This window comes from Oikopleura dioica, chromosome PAR (assembly GCF_907165135.1).
Source record: "Oikopleura dioica chromosome PAR, OKI2018_I68_1.0, whole genome shotgun sequence".
Taxonomy (NCBI): Eukaryota; Metazoa; Chordata; class Appendicularia; order Copelata; family Oikopleuridae; genus Oikopleura; species Oikopleura dioica.
The window spans coordinates 1428739-1452298 of NC_137293.1; the positions used below are offsets into that span (position 1 = coordinate 1428739).

General features: G+C 38.6%; 1 protein-coding gene and 2 long non-coding RNA genes across 3 annotated transcripts; 1 reads left to right on the top strand and 2 right to left on the bottom strand.

The window, feature by feature from the left end:
* LOC145701080 (uncharacterized) lies at window positions 1-23449 on the top strand. The gene is made up of 9 exons (XM_081778307.1): window positions 1-265; window positions 15884-15990; window positions 16702-16901; window positions 17233-17316; window positions 20907-21094; window positions 21357-21784; window positions 21859-21920; window positions 22026-22291; window positions 22356-23449. The coding sequence occupies exons 1-9, from the start codon at window positions 146-148 to the stop codon at window positions 22413-22415; spliced, it is 1515 nt and encodes a 504-aa protein (XP_081634433.1). The 5' UTR covers window positions 1-145; the 3' UTR covers window positions 22416-23449.
* On the bottom strand, window positions 17333-19046 carry LOC145704303 (uncharacterized). Its single transcript, XR_014134441.1, has 3 exons — window positions 18685-19046; window positions 18198-18291; window positions 17333-17756 (listed from the first exon to the last, which is right to left on the bottom strand). It is a non-coding gene; the product is annotated as an uncharacterized LOC145704303 (long non-coding RNA).
* Window positions 19192-20391, bottom strand: LOC145704511 (uncharacterized). The gene is made up of 3 exons (XR_014134466.1): window positions 20094-20391; window positions 19711-19904; window positions 19192-19324 (listed from the first exon to the last, which is right to left on the bottom strand). It is a non-coding gene; the product is annotated as an uncharacterized LOC145704511 (long non-coding RNA).
* Window positions 23450-23560: the final 111 nt, after the last annotated feature.

The window sequence follows — 23560 nt, forward strand, 5'->3', positions numbered from 1 at the left end:
AGCACCAATGCCAATTCGAAATTAATCGACGATCATAAGTAGTAGAAACGCGATCCGTATTTTTTTATAACAAGAGATAAAGAAAACCAGAGATCCAGAAAAAAATCAAAAACGAAGACCCAGAAATCCGAAGAAAATCAAAAGAATGGGCTTCGCAAAGTCGATCAAGTCGCTTTTCAAGGGAAAAGGAAAGGGATCAAAAAAGGAAGATGATCTCTTCAACCCTTATGAGAAGTCGCAAAAGGCTACGGTCGGGAGAAATAAGGTACAGTTAGCATCAGATCAATGATCTGGCAGGATGCAGGGCAGTGGCTCTTAAGAAATAATTGTCAGAGGAGTCTTCCGGAGTTGAGGAAATCGTGTGACGGGCTAAAATAATTTTTAGAAAAAAATGCTTAAAAAGCATTTTTTTATTTTTCAGACTCGAAAATTTTTTTTTGGGAGTCGAAATTGCGGAGTCGGCTCGAATAAACAAAAATTGTAATTCGACTTTTGTGATAATTTTTTTGAACTCTTATTGGCAAACCTGCCGAATGGGTTATCCTGATTGGTCTCAAATTTGACCGAAATTTTGGTCAATCAGAATTAAGACCAATCAAATTACCGCATTTGGCCGGTTTGCCAATCAGAGTTCAAAAAAATCATCTCAAAAATCGAATTTTTTCAATAATTTTTTTTATCAACTCGAGTCTCTACCCTTAAATTGACCGAACAAAGCGTAAAACAATTTTTTCTTCCTGTTTTCTTGGGAAAATGAGTTCATAATTAAATTTACTAATCCTCGTTGGAATTATTTTTGTTATCGTCAGGCAAAATTGGAATTTGTTTTTAATATTGGCTGAATTTGTTTTTCGATAATTTCTGGATTATTGAGTGATCAACAAAAGTCAAGAGTGCACACGTTAGAAACGATAAGCGGCATTTATTTGTATTTCGGCGACGAGAAATTGCGGCGAGTAATAGAAGTGTACAAAAAAGGGATAAGCTGGGGCGAGAATGGGGCTTAGGCGGCGCTTTTAACCTCAAATGTTTGTTCAGCGAATGATGCAACTTGGCGAGTTCTAACGACCATAAAAGGACAATCACTCGCTTTTTGACAGGAATCAATTCAAATGCTTGATTAATTAATAAGATGATGGTCAATTAAGTAACTGTACTTTCTCCGAAAAAACAGACAAAAAATTGCTGACAAATTTTTCTTCTCCAGAGTTCCGATAAATAAAAAGGTGCAAATTTAGATCATATGATTTTGTATCGAACGTTTTCGTTTATTGGATAAACTTCATCAGGATACTAAACTTAAGATGAACGAAAAAGAAACAGAGGAAAAAGAATACTTTTATGTTGAGAGAGCAGTGTGAACTTGCTAACTGAGGAAAACAGAAAAACAAGATCAAAAAATGGCTGTTTTTAGTCGAGCGCCAAGGTGGCCCAAAACAGTGCTCGACTAAATTAAAAAGTTTTGAACTGTTTGAAATCAGATTGTTCATTTAGGGAGGGTCGATGCAGTAAAATAAGAAATTGTTCAGCGCTTCTCCTTTGACTCTCATTAGTTAGATTAGTTTGCAGAACATCAAAGTATTTTAAAGCATAGTCATTTTTTGAAAATTTGTATCGAATTTTCGGAGGATTTTTAGAGTGTTTTGGGCCACCTTGGCGCTCGACTAAAAACAGCCATTTTTTGATCTTGTTTTTCTGTTTTCCTCAGTTAGCAAGTTCACACTGCTCTCTCAACATAAAAGTATTCTTTTTCCTCTGTTTCTTTTTCGTTCATCTTAAGTTTAGTATCCTGATGAAGTTTATCCAATAAACGAAAACGTTCGATACAAAATCATATGATCTATTAACGAAGTCAACCCGAAAAGATATAGGTGCAAATTTATTAAAATTTTACAATAAGGGTGTCAATATCTTATTTTTTTGCTTGAATTCAAAGTTCAAAAAGAGAAGGAGCAAAAATAGTTCAATAAATTAATCCAAAATTTTGCGGAAATTGAGGACCAATCAGATTTCCAAATTTGACAGGTAGGCCAACCAGATCTATGAAAAATTTTTGGTCGAAATCAATCTTAGCATTTTCTTGTCCAATCGAGTTGTCACCTTTTTCAAATGTCTAAAAAGCGTGAAATAAGGGTGTCAATAAGTTAATTCTCTACTTGAATTTGTACGTGAAAAAGTGGGACAATATAATTGTTTTGTATCCTTTGAACAATTATGGATTCGGTTACAACAAATTTATAATTTGATCTAGCACAAAATAATCAGATATATCAGAATAATCAGAATATTATACTTGACGTAGAAACGGGTTAACAACACACAAGATACCAAGTTTACAAGCGAGCCACGTATTTTGTTATTCCTTCTCCTACAAGCTGGATACACAAAGAAAGAGATAAGCGACAAAAGCTGCCAAGTTTGTGGCCATTTCAAGAGCTTAGAGTGAACTTCTACCGAACAATTTTAACCCTAGAAGCTTAACCCATTCGTATGTAACTGTCAATCGCCTCAAACACGCGGCCAATTATTCTCAACCGCTCATTTTCTAATTCTTCAAAAAACCCCCTTCTTCAGCAAAAAACGAGAAATGCCAGAATCCACCAAAAAGAAAATTCTCAAATTCTCTCCTCATAACAGACCGTGTTTTTTGGACCTTCTTTAATGAGTTAATTAGTAATCTGTAAAAGGGAGGAGAAAAATTTCTTCAGAAGAGTTTTTTAGAAAAATTTTGAAAATCGTCTGAAGTGCAATTTTCAAAGTGAAGTTTTAGATGCAAATGAAATAGAGGATTATAAATAAGGGGGTGACGTCAGGAACCGACAAAAATTTTCGACAAATTTTGCGTTGGCGGCTTCTCGGCTTCTGATTGGCCAGTAAGCCGAATCTAGGCTTCTGATTGGTTGAAAATTTTAACAAAAAATTTATCGAAATTTTTTGTCGGTTCTACACTTAACCTTAGCCCGCCAAAAGTGGATTTTCTGGGGTACCCGCCAAGAACACCATATATGGTGCATCCTCTATTATAGCTCTGCACCATATTTGGTTAATCATGATTTAATTAAAAATCTTTGCTAGAAAATAATTTTATTGTTCAATAATGGTGTTCCAATGATAACACTAGAGTTCATTCAATCGAAAATTCACTCAGAGAAGTTCATAAATTGTGGATCAGAGAAGCTGACCAGGGTTAATTTTCGGCAAAATCGCTGGGAAAAAGCTGGGGTACCCGCCAAAAACACCATATATGGTGCATCAACAATTGAAGCTCGACACCATATATGGTGCATGGACATTTCGCGAAAATAAGGGTCTACCGACGCTAAGGTCTATCAGAAACAGGCCAAAAATCCCTCAAACGATAGATAATCGATCAAGCCGTCTCAGCGTATCCTTAATTTTCAAAAAAATTTTCAATGTCCAGCGCAGTGAACAAATACTTAACCGATTCCCGAGTTGTGGTGTACCTTGGCGGGCTAAGGTTAAATAAAGCTGCTGTTGAAAAAAACATTTTTTTGGCCATTTTTGTTGATGGGTTAAATTAATTTAAATCATTCATCAAAGCGAAGAAACAAATACAGTCGGATGAGCCGAGCTTCATTTGCGAATAAAATCCGCATCGGTTTTATTGATCCCTCAGAACTTCCGCCTTTCGCGTTGCATTCGTTTATTTTCCCACGTGACTGGCCCCCTGACATCTCGCCACGATAATCTTCAATTTGCGGTTAATTTTGCTCCATTTCTTGTTATCTACTTTTCCCGTTTTGAGAAAGTGGTACACACACTTTGACATGATTTTAAATTGCCAATTTTTTTCGGAAAGCTAGAATCGTCAACGCCCAAATTTCGCGTTGGTTTTCGCACGTAAAATCCATTTTACTGGATTTTGGAATCAAGTCACGTGAGCCTTCGAGGCTCAATTCCGTAACAATCGACTTCGGTTTCGAAAATTGCCGGGAAGGTGGGAGAAATACGTGGTGGAAGGATTCTAGCGCTAATGCGAATTCTGACTGGTCATTGTGTTTTTCAAGCGCATGATTATTTTTGCAATTGATATATTTTCGACGTGCCAAAAGTCTCCTTGTTTTCAATTAAGAATTAGGGAGAGGCAGCTGGCTTTCAAACTGGATTTTAAGTTTTCAGGAATTAATGATTTGACACCTTTATTTTATTCTCAATAATAAACTTCCATTGCTGAAGTTTTTTTTATAAATTTACTGCTTTCAATCGAGAAGCCGCTTGCGGCTTCGAAAACGAGGGAGATTGAGCGCGGCTTTTTCGTCATTTTTTTTTTGCTCAAAGCCGCAAGCGGCTTCTCGTTTTTCATTAGTCTATCTATTTAATGGGCATTCGGAATTCGCGCGAAAAACAGTCAGATGAAAATCGTGGTAGAATAAGGGTATCACAAAGTTAATTCTGGCAAAGAAACAGGATTCTTGAAGCTCAGATCCAAATACCCTGATTTCTTTGGGCGGAAAGGTAAATCTGTCCACGTTGCAAGTTTTGTCCAAGAAAGTTAACCTCAAGTTAATGTGGCAATCTAAATTTGCTTAGTTCCGGGTTTTGAATTATTCGCAAATCGGTTGCGTTGTCGTCTGTTTTGGGAGGTCGGCGGCGAAATATCATCTGCCAACATTAAAAAGGTTACCATTCTCTGTTTAGAGAGCGGCTTCTTGTTGTGACAGAGCAGCAGCACAGTTGTGGAAATTCACAACACTCTCTAATGCCAACCAGCGCCAAAACGTCCTAATAAGGGATAATAGGAGTTGACTAAACAGGTGATTTTGTGAACACCGTTAGCACATTCTTGGGATTTGATTAACATAGCAAAATAAAACACAGAATAAGCGAAAAAGTAGCTTTTTTGACTCAAAAAACTTACTCGAACCAATCAAAATCGTGCTCAAAAATTTAGTAAATCAAGAAAAATATTGATTGGCCGAGTAAATTTTGTGTTATTTTTGGTCAAAAAATCATTAATTTAATAAATTTTTGAGCATAATTTTGATTGGTTAAAAAACAATTTTTTAAACTGATAATTACAGTCTGACCTGCACCACGCTATGTTTGATCGAAACGAAGTTATCCAATGTATCGCATCCTGTTGCCTCGATAAGTCGTGAATTACATCGTTGATAGCACCTGTAATCAACGCCTCACTATGTATAGCCTTTTTAGGGGGGAGATAAAGGGCGGGTACTTTTAGAACTTCTTTGCTACGAGTAAGGGCGCACAACAAAGGGTTCTTCCGGCTTGGAACGTGAGTCGAACTCTTGAGAAAAAGGGGGTCAAGAAGTTGCGTCGGCGAATTAAGGGGATACGGTATCCCGGATACCCTTCAAAAACGAAGTGAATCTTAAGACAGAAAAAATGCTAAGAACGGATTGTTATAAAATATTGTTTTTGAATGAATATTTCAAATATAGAACAAGGGTATCATTATGGTTATTTTAAAAAGTTAGGCCTGGTCTCCCCTTATTCTTAATTTTAAAAAGAAATTAATTTATTATAAGTCTTCAATCAAAAATTAAAAAGCCACCGCCTCGACCAGATATCTATCATCATTGCCACCGAGTGACATAAACCTACACCCTTTCGTTTAAACATTAGAAGGTCACCTTACAAAAAAAAAAGAAAAGCTACACTTATCCCTGGACGGACTTGCCCGTCAATTTTTAACAACTACGGTTTTGAAGATGTCGCCCATTTGCTCTACAAACTCGATCAGAGAAAAATCCAATTGGACAGCGGGGCGCAATTTTTTTCAAAATAGAATTTTTGAAAGTTGAAATTTACCAAATTAAATTCAGCTAGAGGGAGAGGGTGATCCTTAATTATATTTAGAGGATGAACTGCTGAGAGAATTAAGGATCCGTTCAGTTACCGTTATTTTCCGACTATCCGACTTTTGTTACAAAAAAATACATTCGACTTTGTTTATCCTTGTGATACCCTTAAGAATTTTATTTTGAAAATCGAGAAGCCGCTTGAATTTTCGACTAAAAATAGATAAGCTGCACAAAACGCGGCTTCTTCTTTTTGCTTAATTTTCAAGCATATTATTCTTAAGGGTGTCACGATCATAAAAAAATTGAAAAGATATCAATTCATTTTGTTCTTAAAAATCTTAAGAAAACTAGGAAGTGCTTTAAGGAGGTAGTCCTCGCTTTTTGCGATTTCGGCACTTTTTGAACAGCGCTCACACAAATTTGGGCTTATAAAGGAGGATGAAACTTTCAGTTTTAGAAAGGTCTATCCCAGGTCTAGAGTTGCCACTCAAGAAAAGAAAATTTAATAAATCGCGTAAGGAGCTAGAGAGCAATTTACTAGCATATCTCTGCCGAAATCGTCATTTTGACCTATTTTTGAACACGCGTAGAACCACCAAAACGCAATCGCGAATTCGAACTCTATATATTTTTAGAAAGCTTATACGCTGGTTTAAAGTTGCCATATAAGAAAATTTAAAAATTAAAAAAAATCATTTTGTAATACAATCGATCAAACCTTGAGTCTCGAGAACTTGAAAAAATGGGTTTTTGAAAGAAGGTTTATCTTATATAACCTTTCCACAAGATATACTTTTTATCATTTTTATATTCTAGAGACCATCATCAATAAAAATAAGGCCGTAACTTTCGTTGAAAAAGTCAAAAAATTTCGAGTTTTTGAAATTTTTCATCAAAATCTCACTTTTCAAGTGCGATTTTGGGGGCTTTCCCCTGGCATTTGAAAAAACTGATCAATACAAAATTTGTAGCTCTTTTAACGAGCTTTCAGAATCTGGAAAGAAAATTTGAAAATTCCGATTTACTCAAAACCGAGGACTACCTCCTTAATACCTTAAAAAATAGAAATCCCCTCGCAGTATGATTACATAAGGGTTGGAGGATAAAATTCAAAAAGCGTGAAGATCCTTAAAATTGGAGCAAGTACGCTTGGATTAGTCCACCCGGATCAGTTTTATAAACCCTGCCGAGCTCATATCATCGTACAGATAAACGTGAGAACGAACCTTTATTTTTTTAGAGGGACATTTTTGCTAGCGCTAGAACTCGGCTAGTCATCAATATTCGTGCGCCGGAAGGAGTTCTTCTTGATTATAAATTTGAAAAGGAAAGAATTGATCGATCCATTTTTAGAAAAATTCATTTTAGAAAAAAGAAAGGCGCTCTTGCCTAAAATTAAACCGTCACGATAAAATTTGAACAAGAAAATGGGTGGGTTCAGTCAAGGCAAAGATAAGATAATAATTTTGCTTTATGAAATGGTACGCGTAGTGGTTTTATGCAAGCATTGGTTGAATATTTCTAAAAATACAAAATTCTCACAGGAATTTCTAAAAAGTCTGTAAATGATGTGCGCTGGTTGACCACGGAACCACGTGGATTCGCATATTCACGGTTTTGAAATGTGAATATTTTTTCTCATTTTGATGAATTGAAAAAATGAGTTAACATTTTCTCGGGCAAAAATTTTTTTGGATTTTTCATTCAAAATTGAGCCTCCATTTTTTGGGTTTCGTCAAGAACCGACAAAAAATTTCGACATTTATCGAATTTTTTGCGGTTCCTCAAACCTCCCTCTATTTTTTGCTTCTTTAAAATTTTCTGTTTAAAACAAAACATCCCTGAACCCGAAAAAAACTTCCAGCTTTGAAAATCCGCGAAAAGATCCGTTCTAAAATTATAACTTCGCCCGAAAGCCTTACGTGATTCCCCCCAAAGTAGCAACAAATGGATCATATTTACTCCGTATTGTCTGGGGCTCTCTTTCGAGCGTCGTAATAAATCCGAGGCTAATTGAATCGGGCATATTTAGCCCAGTTAGACCAAAACCAACTGTTTGTAAATAGAAGTTCTATTTAGACTACCCTATTCAAAATATTTTGCAAATTCTCCTGTGCTCAAAATTTCAAGAATTTTTCTCAGACAAGTTAAAATTGGACCGGCTCAAATTTTTATTGTCGAGTTTTCGCAAAATTTTAGTTAGTCCCAAAGTGGCAAAAAGACGAAAAATAGAGCTCTACCGTGGGCGAGAGATATCACGACGGAGTCTGAGGGCCCGGGCCGGGGTTTTGAATATTTCGCGCACATTCAAATATTTTCCCATGCTTGATGGAGGACTTTTATCTGGTGGAAGACCAAATTGATGGAAGATAGGTCTAACCTAGACTATTTAAGATAAATTAATCTTTAACTTATAAATAGATAACAATTTTAAAAAATCTTGATCATGTGACTCTTGGAGGACCCTGGAGGACTTTTTCTGGTGGAAGACCGGCCTTCCTGGAAGACCCTTAAAATTCAGCCACCTTCCATGATTTTTAAATTTAAGGGGCTTGTCGAAGGGCCGTCTCAGCCCCGTCTCTGGCAAATTTAAATTAAGGGGCTTGACGGCCCTTCGGGCCGTCTCAGCCCCGTCTCTGGCAAATTTAAATTAAGGGGCTTGACGGCCCTTCGGGCCGTCTCAGCCCCGTCTCTGGCAAATTTAAATTAAGGGGCTTGACGGCCCTTCGGGCCGTCTCAGCCCCGTCTCTGGCAAATTTAAATTAAGGGGCTTGACGGCCCTTCGGGCCGTCTCAGCCCCGTCTCTGGCAAATTTAAATTAAGGGGCTTGACGGCCCTTCGGGCCGTCTCAGCCCCGTCTCTGGCAAATTTAAATTAAGGGGCTTGACGGCCCTTCGGGCCGTCTCAGCCCCGTCTCTGGCAAATTTAAATTAAGGGCTTGACGGCCCTTCGGGCCGTCTCAGCCCCGTCTCTGGCAAATTTAAATTAAGGGCTTGACGGCCCTTCGGGCCGTCTCAGCCCCGTCTCTGGCAAATTTAAATTAAGGGCTTGACGGCCCTTCGGGCCGTCTCAGCCCCGTCTCTGGCAAATTTAAATTAGGGGCTTGACGGCCCTTCGGGCCGTCTCAGCCCCGTCTCTGGCAAATTTAAATTAAGGGGCTTGACGGCCCTTCGGGCCGTCTCAGCCCCGTCTCTGGCAAATTTAAATTAAGGGGCTTGACGGCCCTTCGGGCCGTCTCAGCCCCGTCTCTGGCAAATTTAAATTAAGGGGCTTGACGGCCCTTCGGGCCGTCTCAGCCCCGTCTCTGGCAAATTTAAATTAAGGGGCTTGACGGCCCTTCGGGCCGTCTCAGCCCCGTCTCTGGCAAATTTAAATTAAGGGGCTTGACGGCCCTTCGGGCCGTCTCAGCCCCGTCTCTGGCAAATTTAAATTAAGGGGCTTGACGGCCCTTCGGGCCGTCTCAGCCCCGTCTCTGGCAAATTTAAATTAGGGGCTTGACGGCCCTTCGGGCCGTCTCAGCCCCGTCTCTGGCAAATTTAAATTAAGGGCTTGACGGCCCTTCGGGCCGTCTCAGCCCCGTCTCTGGCAAATTTAAATTAAGGGCTTGACGGCCCTTCGGGCCGTCTCAGCCCCGTCTCTGGCAAATTTAAATTAAGGGCTTGACGGCCCTTCGGGCCGTCTCAGCCCCGTCTCTGGCAAATTTAAATTAAGGGGCTTGACGGCCCTTCGGGCCGTCTCAGCCCCGTCTCTGGCAAATTTAAATTAAGGGCTTGACGGCCCTTCGGGCCGTCTCAGCCCCGTCTCTGGCAAATTTAAATTAAGGGCTTGACGGCCCTTCGGGCCGTCTCAGCCCCGTCTCTGGCAAATTTAAATTAAGGGCTTGACGGCCCTTCGGGCCGTCTCAGCCCCGTCTCTGGCAAATTTAAATTAAGGGCTTGACGGCCCTTCGGGCCGTCTCAGCCCCGTCTCTGGCAAATTTAAATTAAGGGGCTTGACAATGGCTGGGAATGAGGTGATCAATCTCAGTCCCCAACCCCGCCCACTCCCATCGTTTTTAAAATTCAAATTGACAAAGTTTTCAATTATGTTATGGTTTTGAATTTATTTTTTCAATTTAAAGATTTCTTTTTATTATTATTTACAAATAATTATTATTAAGTTTATTCATTATTACTAAATGAAAGTCAAAGTTATAAGAATTGAAGGAGGAAGAAGTTTCTTAGGTCAATTATTGGTATTGAGAAAGGTGAATTGTGAAAAATGTTTCTAGACGGGGGGTTGTTGTTGTTCTTCGCGGAGGACCCACTCCCACGTGGCGCAAGATGCGCGCCAAAAAGAGCAAAAAGATTGGGACGAGAAAAACACGCGCAAATGCCCCAATCTATTTCCCCCTCCGTCGTGAAATCTCTCGCCCACGGTAGAACGGAATCGTTGCAGGAATATAAGTCTCTAATTTTCGGCCTGTCCAAGTTTTCAAAACAAAAATTTCAAGGCCTTTTCGACCCTGCGAACACGTGATATTCTCACGTGATAATGCGATTATGCAAGGTTCTCCCTAGAAAATTTCGGGGCTTCTAACGTTTGACCCTTGAATCAGCAAAATGCTTGCACTAGAAAATTGTCGCTTGAATGTTATTTTACTCATACATCATTTTACTTGAAAAATTTTCCTTCGCATAGCCTCAAATTTGATAATTCATTTCGATAGGGTATCAAAGAAAAAACTCAAAAAACTCTTTTTTGATTGCATTGCGGGTCGCCTCATTTTTGATAAGGTTCATTGCGTTGCGTTATCAGTCCAAATTCGATCTAGGGCTAAAGCAACACTACCACGTCGTCAAAACTCCCCTGTTCTACGATATTACTATTTGCGGCGGATTTAAGGGTAATGCCGCTGCTAAAGCAAAAGCCAGACCGTGTAATTCGGAAAATTTGACGAGCTCTAGAATACTGTTATCTGGGCTTTATTTCTTGCTTCTCCAGGCGAATTATTAGATAATTTGAAAATAAAAATGATGCTTCTTCATTTTCTTTGAATCTAACCAAGAGATACCCTTAATTTTCTTTGAAATTTTCTATTTTATTTGACATTTTTCTTGAATTTTTGCGAAAAGGGCTTTAATTTTTTCGCTCTATCGAAATTTTAGAAAGTTTTCCTCTTCGGCCCTTTTAGTACTGGAAAATTTGAGTCGATTAAATTTGAGCTCAACGGCCAAAAGGAAAAAAATCGTTCGAAAATTGCGCCGTTCGGGTTTGTATCTTGGCATTTTGTGGAATTGCATTTGCGCTTCCGGAGCGCGTCATAAGCCTCATTCCACTGCTGAATATATTTAGACCAAAGCCAAGAATAGTAAATTTTACTAAAGCTCATCTCAATTTTAATACCGTATTCGTTCCTTATCATCCGGTCATCAACCTTGCTTCAAAGAAACTCGTCATTACCGTGACCCTCATGTTATCAATTCAGACTGATAAGAACAAAAAAGGGAACTGGGAGACCGTATCTCCTCAATTACAAAGTTGTAATTGACTCAGAGCACACTTGATCTTATCTAACCTTTCCATAATTATTTCGACGTGCAATTCTGTTTACCTATCAGCAGACTTGATAAAGTTTTTCCACAGAATCAAATTAAATTAACTTCAATCAATAGAATTGTGGCTGTAAGCTAATATTTTCAAAACTTGATGGTTAATTCTGTTGAACAGGAATCAAATTGTTTTTGATCAACTTATTTATTCAATAATTCTATTGAAAATATCATCATCAACCGAAAATCACTGTATGAAATCTTCTTTTCTGTATTTGAGGGTGAAAACTTAAGGGTATCCTCGAGTTAACTATTTTTTGCGCTAGACGTTTTTCTGAGCCACATTCAGATACCACAATAGCTAGATGTCTTAAGGGTGTAAAGCGAGAAATCCTTGTTCGAATTTTCAGACGAGGGGACCCTTAAAAAGGTCTTCCTTAAAAAAATCCCACTAGAATAGGGACCCCCTTTTTGAGTTTTATAAAATAGAAAATATCGGTTAATTGATTCATAAAATTTTCTTGTAAAAGAAAAATTAGACACCTGTAAAACGAGGAAAAAGCTGTTCAAATTTTGACTTTTCATTTTATATTTTCGAAAAAACGTGACCTGCAACGAGCATAAACTTAGGCTTTTGAGAAAATTGAATTACATCTTTTTCGTGATAACCTGGTGGGGGTCGAGATTATTAGTTTGGGGATTGATGACTAAGTTCGTGGGGACTAGGTTCGTGGGACTAGGTTCGTAGGTGGTTATGCCAAAGTATGCAAGATGGGGTATGGTTTCCTTTCTATAAGGAACAATGTGGTGCGACTAGGTTCGTGGGACTAGGTTCGTAGGGGTGCTAGGTTCGTGGGTTTTGAAATTAGAGATTTTTCTATAAGTATTATAACTTATAATTTATAAGTATTATAAAAATTATAAATTTTTTTTATAAGGAACAATTGAGTGCGACTAGGTTCGTGGGACTAGGTTCGTGGGTTTTGAAATTTTTTTTATAAGGAACAATTGAGTGCGACTTGGTTCGTGGGACTAGGTTCGTGAGTTTTGAATTTTTTTTTTATAAGGAACAATTGAGTGCGACTTGGTTCGTGGGACTAGGTTCGTGAGTTTTGAATTTTTTTATAAGGAACAATTGAGTGCGACTAGGTTCGTGGGACTAGGTTCGTGAGTTTTGAATTTTTTTTTATAAGGAACAATTGAGTGCGACTAGGTTCGTGGGACTAGGTTCGTGGGTTTTGAAATTTTTTTTTATAAGGAACAATTGAGTGCGACTAGGTTCGTGGGACTAGGTTCGTGAGTTTTGAAATTTTTTTTATAAGGAACAATTGAGTGCGACTAGGTTCGTGGGACTAGGTTCGTGAAGACTAGGTTCGTGAAGACTAGGTTCGTGAGACTAGGTTCGTGGGACTAGGTTCGTGGGACTAGGTTCGTGGGTTGTAAAATTGGGTAAAGTTGAATGGTAAAAATGACTTTCCCACCCCCCCCCCCCCAAAATATGCCGCTAGGCTCTTTAACTGAATTTCTATGTTAGCGCTGAATAACAATGGTTGCCTTAGAATAGAAACCCACGAACTTAGTCCCACGAACCTAGTCGCAACCCATTTTTCCTTATAAAAAAAAATTTTAAAAGCCACGAACCTAGTCCCACGAACCTAGTCGCACCCCATTTTCCTTATAAAAAAAATTTTTAAAAGCCACGAACCTAGTCCCACGAACCTAGTCGCACCTCCCTTTTCCTTATAAAAAAAATTTCAAAACCCACGAACCTAGTCTCACGAACCTAGTCGCACCCCACTTTTCCTTATAAAAAAAATTTCAAAACCCACGAACCTAGTCTCACGAACCTAGTCGCACCCCACTTTTCCTTATAAAAAAAATTTCAAAACCCACGAACCTAGTCCCACAAACCTAGTCGCACATAGTTTTTCCTTATAGAATAAAAATTCTAACCAATCAAAAACCCCCGAACCTATATTTAGATAGCAATATTATATTATATGATCATATAATTACAATACATATATATAAATAAATATATACATATAAATAACACTTAATCATTATAAATAAAAATATACATATAAAATCAAAAACTCACGAACCTAGTCCCACTAACCACGTTTTCCAGCCAGCCACCCACGAACCTAGTCTCACGAACCTAGTCCCCACGAACTTAGTCATCCCACACTTAGTTTGTGTACCAACACCAGCAAATTTGCATAACATCTGTTGGTCGGGTAATTGAAATGAGAAACGCGAAGGATTATTTTTTTGGATTAGAGGATTTTACGCTAGAAGTCAGCTGGAAAGAGGGCTGAAAAATTAAGCCCAAAGGGGTCGTTAAATATTCGAGCTGATTTTTCCACAGCGACACCCTTATTTTATCTAACCAAATGGTTCATTATTCTTTGTTCAGACTGAATTACAGTCGTTAATTTTAATTTTTCAGTAGTTTTTTGTAATAATTAATGTACTCAGACCCTTATTTTGTCGTTTCATCAATAGTGGACACCCTTATCATTAATTTGATATTTTTTTTTGAAAATTCAAGATTTTGGGTTGTTAGAGATCTTTTTCTAAACTAGAAAAATATTTTTGTTAGATAAACTATTTGTTTTTTGTTCTGACTTTTTGAAACAAGCTGCAACTGTTTCTTTCAGAAAAAAAAATACACAATGTTGATCTAAGTTTCACCAAAACTGTTTTGGTGTTTTTTCGCGTTTTAGAAGTTGCAGAGCTTTTTTGACCTCGATGCGCTGGTTTCTGTTTATTGGAATGTTCCCGCCGACCTTTATCGGGAGAGTCTTATCGCGTTCTCAAGCAATTTTCGGGAAATGTACTTACAGAATGTGGGAAAGGTCATGTGATCAGAGTTAGAGGCACTTTTATTCTCTTGAATAATGATTGCATAATTAAGGTACAAAATTATGAGATTGATACCCTTATTCTTGAATCCAAATTCTTTTATCAAAAATATAGTTCAAAATTAACGGTGTCAACATCGATTTTGGCAATTTTTGGAAAAGGTTAAGATTTGCCAGGCAACTAATTCCCTTTCAGTAAACTTGACATTGTTAGGGGTTTTCTCGGTAACCTCATGTTTCTCGTCGGCACATCAACAAAATTTTGATCATCTTGAAATTCAAAAAATCTTCATTGCGGATTCCCCCTCGCCATAAAAATGCAATTAATCGTGGCAGGGCTCTCCTTTCGTTCAAGCATATTCTGCCGATTCGCCTCCCGAATCGTGTCCTTGCCGCAGTTGTGCTTATCCACCCCGCAAGAACCGTAAGAAGCGGACTAAAGTCTCTTCTTTCCGCTGAGAAATGAAAAATTGAAGCTTTGAAAGGATAAATTGTCGATTGCGTGAGCCCCGAATCGAAGTAAGCTTACCGGAACACGACTTTGCGATCCTGTTTTTGTGGCTTCTCAGAACATTTGTTCTTTTATCCCTTCGTACACCCTTGTTCGAATCTTAAACTGATCGACATGAAAAATCCTCGTTTATGGAAGATCTATCTTTTGATGCTGAAAGATAAGGCTGTCGCTCTTGAATTCAGGAGCTACAGTCATCTTAGTAGAAAAATCTTGAAATAATTTGTTTTTTGAACCTTGTTAACAAGCGCCCCTGCCGCAAAGCGACCTTGTAGGGCACTTAGCTTCCCCGGAAGTGACCACAACAGAAGAAGTCGCTAAATCAAGGTTAGGACAGCGTGACAGTCTCGCGGCATCTTTTGAGATCTTTTGCTAACCGAGACTGAGGGAGCTGGACTTCGGAAGGAGAAGTTGAAAAGGACATTGGTCTAAAAAGCGCTAAAATGTGGCTCAAAAGACAGAAGAAAAAAAAACTTGCAAAAAATCGAGAAGCCGCTAGCGGCTTCGAGATAGCTCTATTTAAGCCGCGTTCCGCGCGGCTTCTTTTGATGTTAGCTCGAAGCCGCAAACGACATCTCGATTTTATTGGCAAAAAATTGGAAAAAACTTTCTTTTCAGGAAAAAAATGATAAGAAAACTCGGCTTTTATATTTCATAAAAAAGTAACTGATATCGCTAGTGACGGTTTTATCAACATGGGCTAAGAAGCGCACCACAAACACGTTTTCTTCTTGCCGCAGTCTTTCGTTGATAGTTATCGAACCTCTAAATTTTCTAAAGGCGCCCACAAGTATACTTATACGCAATTAAGAAGAGTGTCGCAAGTTTCACTTTCGGAGAAGCCACTTCTTTTTCCCGTTCTTTTTTCAAGTCGCTCCGAAATTGATCCACTCTTGAGAATTTCTAAAATTTTAAAATTAACTCTGGAACGCCAAATATTTGGGCTCGCCGCTGATGGGACATCATATCAAAAGTAAAGAGGCTTCTCGGCTTTTTTTCGTAACTTCTGAATTTAGCAAAGCTTCAAGCAAGCAGGTGCATATTTTTTTACAAGAATTCGAGCGTTGAAAAAACGTTATTTTCCGGAGAGATTCAGGCTTGATCCTCTTCTCGGAGCAATACCGTAAATAAGCAGAGCATTATTGTTAACTAACCAAGTATCGACTATTGAGTAAGATTTATTTTCAGAGTATGCGAATGGGCATCTACGAGCCTTATCGGAGCCATTTTCCGCTGCGCCAAAATCCGATTCCATTCGACAAATCCGACCTCGCCTCCGACTCACAACACCAAAGGTTTGCAAAATTATTCAATAGAAATCACAATTCTTGGAACATCATTTTAGAGCACTTCTTTGACTCTCCTTAAGCTTTTCAAAAACTGCTTGGTCAACTTTCTTTCACCAGGAAAATTAACATTCTCCTGATGAAATAAAGTTGACGACAAAAGCCGCGGTGCGGCTTTTTTTAAAACAAGCCGCACAGTATCTTTGCTTAATATTTATTATCAATATGAATTATACCTGATAATAACGATAAAATTTTCTTTTTTCAGACAAATATCAATTTTTGGCAGAGCTGCTTCGCGGCTTCGTTTTGAGAAGCCGCTACGCGGCTGTTTGCATCGATTTACTTTTCGCTGTTTTTCTTGCAATCGAACAAATTCTTAGTTAGCGCTTCGTAGTGATAATAATTCTCTAGGACAATATGGAAAATAAGTACAGTAAGGTTTGACTGTTTATACTGTTCATTCTGCTTTGAGATCTGCTATTTGTTTGGCGATCAACCAACTTATCTTTATTTTTCAGATAAATTGTAGAAATTAATTTTGACGGCCTTTTCTTGATTGCTAAATATACGAGGCCTTTTGACTGTTTGTAGTTGACTTCCGGCTCAATTAATTAAATCGATGTACGACACGTTCTACGTTATATTTCACTTTAGAAATTAAATGACCTTGAATCAAGACGAAAAGTTTTTCTTTAATCTATTTATTTCGCGTTTTAGTCACCAAAAAGCAGATTCGCGGTATGGCGGGTACGATCCGACGCGGATGAAGCTGGTGACTGCAAATGGAGAATTCACACGTGATCGCAACGGTAACTACGAACAGCACATTCCTGCTCAAATGCAAGGCCAGCTAGCGAATAACAGACGCGGGCCGCAGAGCATGTACGGATCCACTGATTCTATTCACTCAGGAAACGGTTTATGCTTTTCTTTTTCAAAGGATTTTCGAATTTTTAACTGAAGATACGCTTATTTTTGCCAAGAATCGGCCATTTTGGCCTCATTTTGATCGATTTTTGACCTCTCCTAAGATTAAAATAATAATGGCTTCGTGAATAATTATTTAATAAAAGTGAAAGGTTGGAGTGACCAGCGTTTACACATCAAATAAGGTGACCCACCCTCTAAGCTTATTTTTTCCATAGAGCGTGTTCCGCTTTCTCAAATTAGTTGTTTGCTACCTCAGTATTAGAAAAGAGCATCACGCGTCCTTTACGTGTCGACTTACAGTATAAAACCGACAACAAGGCATTCAACAATTGTATACTTCGAATCTCGGCGCTAGAAACGGCCAGCTCAGGGGTTCGACGCGCAGTTTGGATCAATTCGGAGGTAAGAAAAATTAAAAAAAGAGATAAAACCTTGTTTTATTGGTTAAATAATAAATATCTTGAACTTGATTGAATAATAATAATTGACAGAAATGATTTCAAATCTGATGATAAAAAATGACCCTTCTTTTCAAATTACCAAATTTTTGGCGAAGATTTTTTTTTGGGTTAAATAAGTGTTTTTAATAACTAGTTTTTTAAGTCTAGTGAGATTAATCTAAAAAGAAAAACGATGGCACGAATTGACGAGAGTAGATGGTAGAACTGATACAATTGAGTTTTTAAAAGATTCTAGAGATTTTTAAATATTTTAAGCCTTTTCGGTTTTGACTGTGAAGCTGCTTGAGGATGATTCTCCGTCGAGTGGCGACTTTTCGTCGTCGATTTCGTCGAGATCTTCTTGCTTCAGTTTTCCCTGTACAGCTTTGAGCGCGAGTTCCTCTAGAATTTTAGTTAAAATTGGGATTTTTGACAAAATTTTCCAAGGACAAGGGCACTTTTTGGAGAGGTGTCAGGAACCGACAAAAAAAAAATTCGACAAATTTTGCGTGGAAATTTTCAACCAATCAGAAGCCTGGATTTTGATAACCGGTCAATCAGCAGCCAAGTAGCTGCCCACGCAAAATTTGTCGAATTTTTTGTCGGTTCCTGATGCCACCCCGACTTTTTGTGTTAAAAATGAAAAATTAAGGGAGTCATGGGCTTAAATAAAGACAAAAAGTTCAACTAAAATGAAGAATCTACTAACTACAGGTCGAAAATAGGAATTAATTTTTCACCTGACAGGTTCGAAATGTGAAAAATGAGAAGATATTCGTTTATCACCGTTGCCACTGTTCTCATTTTTTACCATGATGAAAACGGGACATAGATAGAAGTTACCTGATTTTTTGAGAATTTCTTGAACCCACGTGTGTCGAATGAAGGTGGCAACAATTTGATCCCGCTGCCGGATCAAGATTTCGATATCGCTTTCCTGGCACAGAGGATTTACATTTTTAATCGTTACAGATATGAACAAATGCTAGCTGGCAATTCTACCCTGGCACCCGTAATAGCGGCAGTTACGATGTTGCGGGAATAAGGACATATCCTCCGACTGAAACATCAAATTTCAAGATACCGTGTCCTTCTTTTTTTAACTTTTTTCGCGGAAGATAATGAGTTGTACAAGGATTTGAAAATTGGCAATTGGAAATGGCAACTTCAAGTGCGCAAAAAACGCGTTTAATGAAGAGTAGGTCCTTAATAAAACTCATTTTTTGAACTTCAATTTGAGAGTTCCAAACAACAGTAAGCTTGGCCAGTAAAAATTGATCAGCTACAATATTGCTTTAGGTAAAAAATTGAGAGATGTTAATCCACTTTACAAATTGGCATTTTCGATTTCTAAATTGACTGCTTGCCTCCTTAATTCAGCCGTCTGCTCGTTCATCTTCTTTCGCACTTTTTGTTGAGCCAATTTGTTCCGTTCCCGACGGCGATTTCGTTTGTCCAGTTCATGGGGCGACTTCAAATGGGTTCAAAAAGATGAAACAGCAAAAAAAAATGAAGAAAAATTCCAAAAAGAAAACTAAATTTTTACGCTTATTCATTAAGCCCAAGAAGTTTGCTTTGGCGTTTATGACGGACTTATTCATGAAGCTTCTGAGTTTATGCGCAAGTTGACATAATATTCGCTTCTAAAAAGATCGCCAAAGTGCACACAGTCGTAAATCTTTTGACAAACACGCGGTTTTGCCAAATTTGGGACTCTCAATTTGTTTTTTAATTGTGGCATGTGCTGGGACTTTTTATTATCAATAAAGAGGGTAAAAATGATTAAAAATTATTTGCTCTCTCTTCATTATTGTTCAATTTTTAACCCTTTTGGCAAAACTTCATCAGGTCTAGCCGGTTTCTTTCCTGGTCTTTTCTGCTCGGGAGTGACCACATATTCGGAGCCATTCCATTTTTTGAGCGTTTCGGGATTGTCGAGACCATAAGTGAATGGCTGCGCCATTTCCTGGCTTATTTCTTTATCGGAGTTTTTTTTTTACAGTCAGGTCTTGCAATTGCGCGACCTGCAATTGCGCGGTTTTTGGGGAAAATCCGATACACAATTTGCACTATTTAGTGCATTTTAGGGCTTGCAATTACGTGGTTTTTGGCGTAAAACCCGAAAATAAAAACCGCGTAATTGCAAGACCTGACTGTATTAAAATTTGAAAATTTTGTATCGGAGAAAAAGGGAATTTCGGGGTAGGCTTCATTTCCCAAAGAGCTTCATCTGCCTCAGGCTGGGCCCCAGCCGCTGGGGAAACGAAGCTCTTGGGGGAATGAAGCCTACCCGGAATTTTGCATGGATTAGTATTGAGATGAGTGTGAAAAAGCTGAATTAAAAACATTTGAAAACTCCGTTCCTTGTGAAGAGCGAATCTCTAAATTCTTCGAATAACTCTGTTCGTTTATTGAAGAAGTTGATGAATCTTTCGATGCTTGAATGTGTGCCATACAGATTGCGAGTGTCCAAATATTCGCTTATTTGCTCTTTTACTTTTTTGCGTTCGCCCCTTGCTTCTGATTGACCCCTGTCTGCCAGACGCTGGTCTGAAAAATGTTTTTACGTTCGATTTATTGATTAAATTCTTTCGAAATTGAGTCGAAAAAGGCACTAGAAACCCATTTTCGACTCGAAAGACTTTCTTAATTTGAGCACTAGAATAAAGTTCCACTGAAAAAAGCTTCCATTTTGCCCTCTAGAATGTCTCCCGTATCTTTCCGTTAGTAATAACTTACAGGCAGAGTACAGTAATCGTCTTTGTCAGCGTACTTTTCTCTAATAAAAAAGCTCGCTAATCGCGGCAGGGGGTCGTTTCTCGCTTCTGCGACATTCACGCTTTAGGTCTTTATTTGGTCGAGAAAAATGAATGACTCACCTCAGCACTCCCATGAATGTCTCTTTCTCTCTCTTTCTCAGAAATAATGACTCAATGTACTCAAACTAACTGGCCGTAAAATGGCTATTATTGAAGTCTGAGAGACTTTTCAGCACGAAAAAATGGGTCTCGAAAATTATAAAAAATAGTAAAAATAACTCAAAAAAAGAAGAATTCCGATAGTAACGAATTCCGTAAAAGCCGGAATGTGCGATTCCCGGAAAGAATGATCGCTAGAAAACGATTCGAAAAAGCCAGGAATTCCGGATCGAAAATAGAGCTCGGTAAAAATTAGTAAACCGAAATAGGGGGCCGCGCCCGTTTTTAACCCGTTGGGACACGGAAGTCCGTAACAAACGTTGCGGGTTAAAACGTGTTCAACTTGCTTTTAAAATAGATTCAAAACAGGCCGGAACAAGATGCGGAGGGCTTGTTATTCCCGTATATCATCCTCTAATTACGAAGTGTAATACTCTTGGATAATAACTATTTTCAACAAATGTAGCCACTTGATTAATTGCAGTTTCTACCATTTCTATCCACTGTCGATCTTGTAACAAACACACCGGCGCCGGTTCTGGGGCAGCAAGGTCGAAAGACCGTAATTACCCAAACAATCGATCCTCTCCAACTAATCTCCTAACCGAATATCAAATAATGACGTTTATTCCAGGACAAAGCCAACTGGACCTGATCAAAAACGGAAACGGCAGAATGTCTCTCCGAAGCAACATGGGATCCAACAGCATGTCGAATATGCAGCAGTATCAACATCAACACCAACAGTATCAAAATCATTACCAGCAAATGCCGAATATGGGCCACTATCAAATGTGGCAACCGCAATTTGGACAACATCAGGTACAAAGAGCCTTAATATTAATCCAAAATAATTGACCCAAAAAAATTGATCAGCTTAAAATTCATTACAAAGGACTCTAGAAGTGTGTTTTGACTAAAAATTTATGAAAGAATAACCCGAATAAATAATAGATTAGGGCAAAAAGGCTCTCAAATTAGAGCTCGGATTCTTAAGATTTCGGGGAGAATTCTTCAAAATTATTCTTCTTTTGAACATCGTTGAATCGATGGAATTCTAACAATGTCTTAATTAAATCCGTAGCCATCATCTCGCCCTGGTTCTGTCGACCCTTATCAAATGATGTCATCCTCGACAACCTCTCTTAACTCCTCGGCGTACGGGTTCATGTCCCCAACTCCCCAGCAACAGCAGCAGCAGCACCAAGCAGCTCCTCATCATGCAAGCCAGCATCAACTCAGTAGTCATCAGCAAGCTCCAGCACCGAGTCTTCCAAAAGTACCATCTCTTTCTCAGCTGACCGGACTCAACTTTGATCCGTCCGGCCGTCCGATGACTTCTGACCCGAACGAAATCGCCCAGGCCGTGAAGAAGATGGAGCAATGCCTGCAAATGCTCAATTCTATTCAACGAAACAACCCAGGAAATTACCAACAACACAATCTACCGCCGCAGCAACAGCAGCCTCAAATGCTCCAGCCACGGGCGCCGCCAAGTTTAACTGCTCAGCCGTAAGTAGCAAGATCTCCTTTTTCTTTCATTCATTTTTTTCATCAATCAATTTTTCGTTCACACTTTTTTCAAGTCTTCGTTCAAGTCTTCGAAAACCCCAGGCACTCCAGCCGCAACCCGAATTCCAAGAGCGCGAAGGATCGGTTCAAACTATTCTTTCGTGGCTGCGATTTTTTTCGCTGAATTGAATTTTTCATATACTGTAGTATTTTCTCCTCGAAAAATTCTGAACCGATAAAAAAGCGCGTAAAAAGCGAAGATTGAGGAAAAAATCGGACTTGTCGAAATTCGACTTGTCCGAGCTCCGCAAAAAGCTCGAAAGCGTTGAGAATGATTCAACTGATTCTGGAGGCGATTCTAGCGGCGACAAGGGATTCTGCGATGGTTCGAATCCACCGTCGGATGGAACAGTTACTCCAGAAAAGAGGGAGAGTGGAAGCGATTCTGGGGAGTCGTCGGATTCTGGGGTTTCTACTCCGCCGCCAGCTGATTTAAAAATGGAAAAAGTAAGTTTTCCACATTCTTCAGCTCTTTTTCTTGCCATCCCTTTTTATAAACAAATCATTTAAGGAGCTGAAACCAATCCTGAGCGTCACCAAAGGAATCCTCAAAAGAACAAATTCCCATTAAACCATTTCAAACCAACATTCAACCCTAGTCAGTCTAAAAAAGTGCAAAGATCGACCACTCTGGGTTGCCGAATTTAATTTAACAAAGGAGCTAATCCGGACATTTTACACCTTGTCACGGGGAATTTGCACCACGTTCTATCAAAATATTAAAAAATCCAAAATCCTGAGTACTCAAAAATCACCCGTGAAATTTAAACCAGCTCACTTTCGATGAAACGACTTTTCCTAAGTAGATACCCTTAATTTTCAATTTCTCAGCTGGCTGATTTTAAGTCTTCTTTCAGCTGTCTGGTAGACAACGTCTGCCAGTCTCTTTCAAAAGCCTAACCCCAACCCTTACTTGGTAGGCTTCATCCCCTATTTTGACCCCCTCCCCCCTTATTCTAGAAAATCATCAAAAAATTCAGTCGAGTTGGCTTTCAAGAAACCCTAGTTGTTTTAACTTCCCCTTCCCCTTAGCCCAGTTTCAGCGAGTCATCAAAACTTAAGCCCCTGTCAAGCACAGTAGGAAATAAGGATGAATGATCTCTTTATATATTTACAATTTTGAACGTCGGAAAATTTCTGAAGCTCTCAAATTCCGCTCCATCCAAAATTTTATTTACCCTGCGGGAATGAAATGTATAAATCTACCCAGGGAATTTGTATAAAGTTCAAATAAATAGCTAAATTTAATATATGTCTAAAATAAACCATCACCGGAACCGACCGGTTAGGAATCAAAAAAAGCGCGACCGCCGGGAGCAAATCTAATTTTATTATTTTGCGACCGCTACAAATTCTTAATCTAATTTTAAATTAGTTCTTATTCTTTCTCCCTTTCTCTTACTATTCGACATCAGAGGAGCTCCCGGGCTCTCTCTTGAAATAATTGTGTGTTCCAAAATTTTTTGACAATTTTGAAGGATGAAAAAAACGAAGAAAAGAATATTGAAAGAAGCAATATTATTAATTATCTTGTAAATAACAAATTTCTGTACAAAAATGACCAACTGTTTCAATAAATTATGAATATATTTTTCTTTTTCAAAAACCTTCGATTTTTTTTTCTTCTTTTATAAACCCAGCAATCTGTCTCAATACAAACAAGCTACTGAGAGTTCTTTAAGGGCGTAGACAGCAATAAAGCCAAGTAAAGAGATG